At 43.6% G+C, this 10,063-nt stretch overlaps 1 protein-coding gene across 13 annotated transcripts in view; it reads left to right on the forward strand.

The window, feature by feature from the left end:
* FKTN (fukutin) overlaps nucleotides 1-6,662 on the forward strand; it is a 93,963-nt gene extending 87,301 nt beyond the window's left edge. For 8 of the 13 annotated variants that reach the window (XM_007968501.3, XM_073021815.1, XM_073021816.1 and 5 more), the window contains one exon: nucleotides 6,434-6,659. In XM_007968501.3, coding sequence (XP_007966692.2) covers nucleotides 6,434-6,568 — 135 coding nt within the window. In that variant the 3' untranslated portion in view covers nucleotides 6,569-6,659. Of the gene's footprint in view, nucleotides 1-6,433 lie in introns of all 13 variants that reach the window. The other 5 variants (XM_073021820.1, XM_037983238.2, XM_073021821.1 and 2 more) reach the window with 3 other exon arrangements.
* The last annotated feature ends 3,401 nt before the right edge of the window (nucleotides 6,663-10,063 follow it).

Here is a 10,063-nt window from a genome sequence, read left to right on the forward strand (position 1 = left end):
ATACCGCGCCCGACAGCGCGTCTCCCAGAGCCCTTCAAGGAGCTCGCGCATCCCTGAGAGACTCCCGGACACCTGGCAGATTCGAAACTTCAGCCACGAGATGCTTTCCTGGACTCCCCAAATACTTAGTCATTGGGCAAGGCAATGGTTTGCAAGGGGGAGCAAACGTTATAATAAGAAAAAGGGAAAGGCCTGGAAGCGAAGCGGGCAAGGGAAGAAGGTTGGGCAGGTATTCGAGATGCGTCCAGGCTGCACGGTGCAGGGATTGGGTGCATCTTAGAACAGGTGGCTCCCCCAGCGTGAGGCTACTGTGAACGGCGCTGAAGAGAAGAATTCATACTGTGTGCTGCTGATTTAATATATCAACATGCAGAGTTGTGTGAGAAAAGTGACTTGCATGATATATATGGTGATTTTAAAGGGTGTGTGTGTGTGTGTGTGATACACACACCAAACTGGCTGCAGCTGGGGAGTGAGACCAAGTAGCTAAACAGGTAGGGAGGCTTTTATGCTTTACTCTAGGCACATGTGTATGCTTGATTTTCTTTTCTTAAATGAGCTTATATTACTTCTATACTAACTCCAAAAGGCAGAGCTGTGCCTCATATTGGAGGTAAAGCACTATTCCCCAATCTAACTATATAAACCACCCTTCGTGGCGAGTATTTTCACTTATTTTCAAGAGAAAGGTGAAAGAAGAGACAAATGCACCGGACCAAATGCCAGGAAGGTACATTTAAAGCTGAATGAAGAAAGAGCTGCATGTGTGTGAATGCCTGGGACAGGCCCCCCAGTGTTAGCCGTGAGCCTGTGCTGCACCCTTTCTAGTGAACCCGGGCTTCGTGTCCAGGAACCCCTGGCATAAAAAGTAGCAGCTCCTGTTAGGGGCATTGGTCACCTTGGGGGAGTGTGTCCTTCTTTTCTTTGCTAATGTGTTACCTTCAGTAGCGACAATATAAACAGAGGATTTATGCGTATCTATGTTCCTGGTGTTTCTACCTGACTTTCCTCCAACCCAGGCATTCTTAACCTGGGTTACCCAACCCCCATCCACCCAGGGATATACAGATAGAATTCAGGGGTGCTATGAATTTGGATGGAGAAAAATTACATCTTTACTTCCACTAACCTTTCATCTAAACATAGCATTTCCTTTATTTATGAATGTGGGTAATAAACTGTAGTAGTATTAGCTGTGGTGGTGAATTTGTCACCAATAGAAATCATAGATGCGTGCATTTCATGTCACAGATGTTGCAGATCTTTTGAAAACATCATTTACATATCACTTTTTAGAGATTATCATAAGTCTAGTTATTTAATGTGTTAAATATGAAGCACATGTATTGCTATATTGTATTTTATTTTAATAACTACTAAATATAATTGGTTATTTTCTGTGTCTATATATTTTAATTTATGGACTTAAAATAATTATTCTGAGATGAGAACCAAAGCCTTTTTACTTTATGTATTTAAAAATCATTGTTCTGAAAATGAATCTGTCCCTAGGCTTCCCCAGACTCCTAAAAGGGTCCATGGTACAAAAAAGGTTATGAACCCTGACCCGGCAGGAGTCCTCAATGGTGACGTAAATGCATCAATATCCAGGCCTGGGACACAGACTATACCACTGATTCCCTGTGTGGCCTAAATGCTTCACCTCTGTTTTGGCATCTATCAAATGTTCTCCAATTCTGTGGCATCTAGTCTATTTTTTTTTTTTTTTTTTTTTTTTTTTTTTTTTTTTTTTTTTTTTTAGCTCTTACATTACTCTGAGATCATAATTAGCAGCAATCAGTCCTTGTGACTGGAAAAACACTAAATGCAGTTTTCCTTTGATTTAATAAGTACTTCAGTAATTTTCCAGTGACCTCTACTTTGAGCTTTTCCAGCTTGTTAAACCACTGATTTCTGTTTCCCCTTTGGAGAAGGAGACGAACACACTTGAGGATAAATCAACAAGGAATGATTAAGCACCTCCTAGGATGGCAGACTACATTTTAGAAGCCAGTTTTCTCTGTTTTTTTTTTTTGTTGTTTTTTTTTCTGTCTGTTTCTAGTACAATAGGATAGAGCCCTCTTAGAAAAGAACAACACAGTTAGTTTATCCTGCCTAATCTTTTTTCCTCCCAGCTTGAAAAAGACCCCCCATGGGACTATGGTTGACTTAGTGAATGAGCTAAACCCTCTTTTGATAAGAGAAGCATGAATGTAACTTTGCTGCCACAATCCTGGCCAGCGTCAGTGTGAACAAAACTAGATAGTTTTCTATCTTAAAATCCCCTTGATTCAGGTTCAAGCTTTTATATTTTAGGTATACTTGGGTGTAGTTCTGACAACACTCAGGTTTTCATTGTAGAACCAAAGGTCAGATTATTCAGAAATGACTTAGGTTAGATAAAAGGCAATGGAGCCAGACATGGTGGCTCACGCCTGTAATTCCAACACTTTGGGAGGCCAACGCAGGTGGATCACCTGAGGTTAGGAGTTTGAGACCAGCCTGGCCAACATGGTGAAAACTCATCTCTACTAAAAATACAAAAAGTAGCTGGGTGTAGTGGCGGGCACCTGCAATCCCAGCTACTTGGTAGGCTGAGGCAGGAGAATCACTTGAACCCGTGAGACGAGGTTGCAGTGAGCCGAGACTGCGCCATGGGAGGTAGAGGTTGCAGGGAGCAACAAGATTGGCCACTGCACTCCAGCCTGGGCGACAGGAGCAAAACTCTGTCAGAAAAAAAAAAAAAAAAAAAAGGAAATGGGCGGGGCATTGTAGCATTTCTGAGTAGAATGAGGTCCTGGGGATCACCTGGCTCACCCCTCTCAGTTTTGGAAGGCTACCTGGCCGGTCTGGGAGCCCGCTAGAATGCCTGGCTAGCTGCTGCTTCTCTGCTCCTGCAGTCGCAGTGCTTCCCTCACATGTTAATACAATCAGCCAGCTCCTCAGCACTCAGCAGCAAGCACAATACCTGGCTCGCAGTGTCGGCAAATGTTGGTCCCAAAGCTTGGAGTGCATAGTATTGTAATTGGTCCGTGGGTCCAACTAGGAATATATCCAGGGAGAGAGGATGTGGGTGCAAGCGGACAGTGGGGTGAGCTGGAAGCCATGCGGTGACCTTGTGCTACCGTGCTTCCAGTTCACCATGAATTCTCAGCACAGCACTGGACTCTCCAACCCAGACACAAGCAGGAAAGGCAACAAGAAAGGAACTGGGATGGGGAAATGTCCAGGGGGCAGAGAGGTGGTTGAAAAATGCCGTTGGTGCAGTGTTTCACCCATAATCCCAGCAATTTGGGAGGCTGAGACAGGAGGATTGCTTGGGCCCAGGAGTTCCCGGCCAGCCTGGGCAACATAGTGAGACCCTCTCTCTACCAAAAATGGTTTTTTTAAAAAAGAACAAAAAGAAAGAAAAATGCTTTTCTTTGCAACAATGATGCTTTGCATGTGTATAGGGAGGAAATTGCTGCATTTATTTAGCATCTGTGTGCCAGACACTTTATAACGCATTTCATGTAATCCTCACAAAAGTCCTGCTGATGGCTGTATCTCCCTCCGTTTTCCAGAGAAGAAAACCGAGGCTTCGAGAAGTTAAACGATAACTAGGACATCGAGAGCAGAGATTCAAATCTGGATGTTTCTGCTCTACAGCCCATAAGCATTTAAAACATTTCTTCTATTATGAAGCAAATAATACATGAATAATTTACTATAAAAATATAAAACAGTTGGGTGCAGTGGCTCACGCCAGTGAGTGTCTCTATGCCCCCCGGACGTTTCCCCATTCCAGTTCCTTTCTTCTTGCCTTTCCTGCTTGTGTCTGGGTTAGAGAGTCCAGTGCTGTGCTGACAATAATCCCAGCACTTTGGGAGACCGAGGCGGGCGGATCATGAGGTCAGGAGATCGAAACTGTCCTGGCCAGGATGGTGAAACCCCTTTTCTACTAAAATTACAAAAAATTAGCTGGACCTAGTGGCGTGTGCCTGTAGTTCCAGCTACTAGGGAGGCTGAGGCAGGAAAATCGCTTGAACCTGGGAGGCAGAAGTTACAGTGAGCCGAGATTGCACCAGTGCACTCCAACCTGGCAACAGAGTGAAACTCCATCTCAACAACAACAACAACAACAAAAGACATATATAAAACAATACAAAAAAAGAATAAAACACCACAAGTCTCTCTTTTTTCTCTTCTCCCAATCTACTATCCTTCCCCAAGGAACCACGATTGACAGTTTGGCCTGAACCCTTCCAGGTTTTTGCTCTACACACACACACATACACATCCTCCCCCATATATTCCTGTAAAGTGAATCAAAAGAGCACATAAACAAAGCTCAGACCTTCTCTAATGCATGACAACGTCTTCATTAGGAAGAAAATGATAAATTACAACATTTACTTTTCTCTGTTTTATTTGTAGAGATAATAATTGCAATCATTAATTTTTTTTTCTTTTTTTGAGACAGTCTCGCTCTGTCACCCAGGCTGGAGTGCAATGGCACAATCTTGACTCATTGCAACCTCCACCTCCTGGGTTCAACTGATTCTTCTGTCTCAACCTCCTGATTGGCCCTGACTACAGGCATGAGCCACCACGCCCTGCTAAGTTTTTGTATTTTTAGTAGAAATGGAATTTCACCGTGTTGGCCAGGCTGGTCTTGAACTCCTGACCTCAGGTGATCTGGCCCCCTTGGTTTCCCAATGCTCTGGGATTTCTGGTGTGAGCTACTGAGCCCCGCCAATCATTAAATATTTATTGAGCCTTTACTATGCACCAGACACTGAGCTAAGGTACTTTATGTGTATCATTTTATGTGTCCTCACAATGATGCAGTACTCCTGAACTGCTCTTTACTTATGAGGCATTTGAAACACAGAGAGGTTAAGTAGATTGCTCAAGGTCACACAGCTAGGGGGAGTAGAACCAACAGCCAAACCAGGGTTCTGGCCTTGGAGCGAGCCTGTGCTCTTGACCACCATGCACATGGTTCCACTGATGGCTGAGTTATGTGAAGACTCCTGTAGAGTCAGGGCTTGGTGGTAGGAGAAGATCTGGCCTGCTCTTTAAAGAAATAGGTAAGTAGAGAGTGGGGAGGAAATTCAAGGAACAGAAAATGACACCGTGCAAAAGGGTAGAGTTGGGAATATTCATGAGTCTTTGGAGGAACCAGAAAGCGCCCAGTGCCCAGGGGAGCTGAGCGTGGAGCAGGCAGCAGACCAATAGCAGTAAGCCAGGAACATCAGACTGCCTGGGGCTGCACCTTGGCTTGTTTGCCAGTGCCTCCCAAGTGTTCTTATTAGCACATGTTAATCCAAGCCACCTGAAAAAAGGGGCCCGTGCCTCTAGGAGTGAAAAATGGCTGCATCATGCTTGGCAGTATATGATGATAAACCACTCTCCTAGACTCGGAAAGGTTATCCAATGCAGCCCCGAAGAGGCCCAAGTATCTTCTACAGAATACACGCCAAATAACCACTCCCACCTGCCCCTTGTCTTTTCATTTTTGTGAGACTAAACACCCCCACTTCTGTTCTTCATACAACAGGGTTTCAAGACCCTCCATCACTCTGTTCCTGCTCCTCTAAACATAGTCCAGTCTGGATATTTTAGTTCTTACAGAGAGGGGCTGAATCCTCCCGGTGACGTCCGCCAGCTAAGAAGAGAACTGTATTGTCTTCTCTATTCCAAATTATGAAACCTAGAATCATTTTCTTTTTTTACTTCATTCTGAGAACACACTGTTGGTTCATACTCAACTCTCTGTTGGTGGCCCGGCGTGGTGACTTACGCTTGCAATCCCAGCACTTTGGGAGGCTGAGGCAGGTGGATCACCTGAGATCAGGAGTGTAAGACCAGCCTGGCCAACATGGTGAAACCCCGTCTCTACTAAAAATATAAAAACTAGTCAGGCATGGTAGCAGGTGCCTATAGTCCCAGCTACTCTGGAGGCTGAGGCAGGAGAATCGCTCAAACCCGGGAGCTGGAGGTTGCAACGAGCTGAGATCGTGCCATGGCACTCCAGCCTGGGTGACAGAGTGAGATTCCATCTCAGAAAAAGAAAAAAAAAGAAAATGAACTTTCTATTGGCCAAACATATATTGTAGTCACACATAAACTCAATCGATATTGTACCTGATTCTGAACAATCAGGAAGAGTTGGTTATGAAGGAAGAAATAGGAGTATTGGGACAAAGCAATCTTTCAACTGGAGGCTTCAAAACAGCCAGGGAGAAAAAGCTGAAGGGTGTTGTTCTCACCTTCCCCTGTCGTCTACTACATTTTTTTCTCTTGTCAAAAAACCTGAAAATGAGGAAATGAATCACCTAAGCTCTGAGTCAAGAAAATCTAACATCTCGGGTTCTTGGCAGGACATGTGATAACAATCAGGCCTCTTATAAGATACTGGCCCTGAGGGCCCTTTCTCTTTCCATCTCAGGAACTCAAACATGACCAGGAAGATCTTCACAAATACCAGGGAGCGGTGGAGGCAGCAGAATGTCAACAGCGCCTTTGCCAAGCTGAGGAAGCTCATCCCCACTCACCCTCCAGACAAAAAGCTGAGCAAAAATGAAACGCTTCGCCTAGCAATGAGGTATATCAACTTCTTGGTCAAGGTCTTGGGGGAGCAAAGCCTGCAACAGACGGGAGTGCCTGCTCAGGGGAACATTCTGGGGCTCTTCCCTCAAGGACCCCACCTGCCAGGTCTGGAGGACAGGACTCCGCTTGAGAACTACCAGGTTCCTTCACCTGGCCCAAGCCACCACATTCCTTAGTGTGGCTCTTGGCTGTCATCTCCCAGGGCAGCACTTGCTCAGAAGTCACTGCCTGTGGACAGACTTTTGCATGTTCCAGAGCTGACTTGATGATAACTTGTGAAGCATGAATTTTAGCTTCCTGGGAGGTGGCTCAGGCACAGCTGCAGGGAGCTGAAAGGAGTCATGAGGAATGTCACTTGTGGGCTGTCACCCCCCGAGATGTCAGGTAGAGCCGCCTACCTCTGCCTATTTTAAATCCAGGTTCTGAATAAGACTTTTGGAGAAAAAATTCTAAGTTAAAAAAAAAAAAGGTTGAAAATCACTGTTTACTCAATGTCTTCGGTTATAAGAAAGAAGTTTTCTCATAATGGATCTCAGATGAATAAGTAGAATATGCTTCCTTCAGAACATATTTTACAGTTTGTTTTGAAAAATGAGATTTGATCAAGGGTGAACAAAATAAATTTAAGATTGATGGACTGGGCACAGTGGCTCACGCCTGTAATTCCAGCACTTTGGGAGGCTGAGATGGGCAGATCACCTGAGGTCAGGAGTTCGAGACCAGCCTGGCCAACATGGTGAAACCCCGTTTCTACTAAAAATACAAAAATGAGCCAGGTGTGGTAGTGCGCACCTGTAATCCCAGCTACTTAGGAGGCTGAGGCATGAGAATCGCTTGAACCCAGGAGGGGGAGGTTGCAGTGAGCCAAGACTATACCACTGCACTCCAGCCTAGGCAACAGAGTGAGACTCAGTCTCAAAAAAAAAAAAAAAAAGTTTTCTCATAATGGATCTCAGATGAATGAGAGTAGCAGCATATACTTCCCTCAGAACAGATTGAAAGACGGTTTTGAAAAATGAGATGTATTTGATCAAAGGTGAACAAAACAAATCTTACGATTGATGAACAGAAAGATAACCCCTGCAGAAACCAACCTGGGAGACGTGCGGGAAAAATCTGTGGAGAAAAGGTACCTCCGCCCCCAGCCCCGACTGAGGTGTGGGGATTACAGGAATGCGGCAGAGGTATGTGGAACGGTTCTGTGTCCTTTCAACTCTGTGAAAGTGTGAGGTGCTACTTGTGCTGAGCCATTTGTACATATGTGATTTCTGAAGTCAAATAGTGGATTATATCTGTGAGAGGAAAGGACTGGATAACTTATGTGTTAGAGCTCATAGTTTTCTTATGAAAAACAGTTAGCTGAAACAAGTTAGCTAAAGCCTTCGTTTCACATGGCATGCATTAAAACGTTTCACTCAGCCTGAACTCCTGCTCATTTAAGACCTGTAAAATTCAATTATGATTATGAAAATCCAAACATTACCATTTAACGACTCATTTAACAGAGAGCTTAGTTTAAACAAAACATTTAGAGTAAACAATAGAAATGTAATACCAGACTCTAATGAACTAATGAATTTGTAATTTGTCTTCTTTGCTATGGAGCATTAGCCGTCTCCAAAAAAAAAAAAAGTTTTCTCATAATGGATCTCAGATGAATGAGTAGCATATGCTTCCCTCAGCACAGATTTTAAAGTTGGTTTTGAAAAATGAGATGTATTTGATAAAGGGTAATCAAGCTTAGTCTTAGGCTGGGAGGACTGGTACCCAACAATCAGTGAAATAGCACGGATCTGGCAGAATCCATCACCGTATGCCACCCTCATGATACTTGGAGTCAAAGATAAATCCCATAGTTGAACCTGGAATATAAATAATGTCATTTGATTATCTCTGGGACATTTTCTTTCCCCAAAGTTCTTGACAGTACATTGGTTTTAAAACCTTCTGAACCATAGGTAGGAAATTGATGGATTTGAGATTAGGGATTTCCAGTGTATACACAATGGAGGAATTTAAATTTCCTGCCACTCAGAAAGAAGGTGTTTTACTTGTGAAAGGTTGAGATGAGCCTCCTTGGTGTGGTGATTGGAAGAAAGCTGGATGAAACTCTTACAATCTCATTCCCCTGAAATAGAAAGGTCATTATGTCATTAAACTCTATATAGCGTTCGTACTTGTAACACAATGCATTTATCTGAACCAGTAAGATTTCCTTCTAGGCCCTTTATTTAAACTGCATTTGGTCAACTTCCCCACAGCCCCAGCATAGTCCAGGGAAACACATCAGCAAAGAGATCAAAATGGTTTCCCTGAATGTGCATTTTTGTTCCTCACTAGCTTATGTGGACACAAGCTTACCCCCAAATTACCAGGTGATAGTACATTTCAAAGTTTTGATGACAGTTGTCAATTAACATCACTTACTCTCTCATCTGAAATTAAATCAAAATAACACTTTTTACAGTATTTTTATATCAGCTTTGTTTTAACATGTTGCCAAGGAAAGCGTAGAGTATCACTTTGCCTAGATATAGGATTTTGCCTCTCTACCCAGGATGAGTCCACTTTTCTGCTGCTGGGGCCATGATCTGTGTCAAAGAGGGCCATGATCTTCTTTGACAAAGAGGGCCTTTCCACTGAAATGTAACAGAGTGCTCCTGAAAAGTCATGAGGAGATCAAGTTCTCATTAACTTATGTGAGGGGGATATCATTTAAAGAAATCTTGCAAATAATCCTATAATAAATAAATGAACCTTTAAATCATTAATTTATGTAGTTCACCTCCTAAATGATTTCTTTTGCCTGCTTGCATTTTTGTACACCAAGTTGTGTTTGGTTAAAGCGACTGTTAAATCACGTGTGTTGGCATGTGCCTGTAGTCCCAGCTACGTGGGAGGTTGAGGTGGGAGGACTGCTTGATATTAGGAGTCTGAGGCCAGCCTGAGCAACATGTCTCAAAGAAAAGAAGGAAGGAGAAAAAAAGAAGGTGTCTGTCAAAAGGAAAATATAGTCAATTGTGGACCAAAACCTTGAGACTGGAAGCTAACTCAAAAATCATTCTAGATTCTTCTCTGGTGTCCTATACTTAAGGCTTGGTGATGGCAGTAACAAGAATTTATGATTCAAAAACATTACGGTTCACTGGATGGTACATCCGTTTATAGGTCATTTGAGCCCAACAGAATAGTTTCAACAGATTATATAACTATGCTACTCTGTAACTTAAACAGAAGTGGAGGCGGGCGCCACGGCTCACACCTGTAATCCCAGCACTTTGGAAGGCCGAGGTGGGAGGATCACCTGAGGCCAGGAGTTCGAGACCAGCCAGGACAACATGTTGAAACCCCATCGCTAAAAAAAATTAGCTGGGTGTGGCGGTGAGTGCCTGTAATCCCAGCTACTTGGGAGGCTGAGGAGGAAGAATCGCTTGAACCTGAGAGGCGGCAGTTGCAGTGAGCTGAGATC

Source organism: Chlorocebus sabaeus, chromosome 12, assembly GCF_047675955.1.
Source record: "Chlorocebus sabaeus isolate Y175 chromosome 12, mChlSab1.0.hap1, whole genome shotgun sequence".
In the NCBI taxonomy this organism is placed as follows: Eukaryota; Metazoa; Chordata; class Mammalia; order Primates; family Cercopithecidae; genus Chlorocebus; species Chlorocebus sabaeus.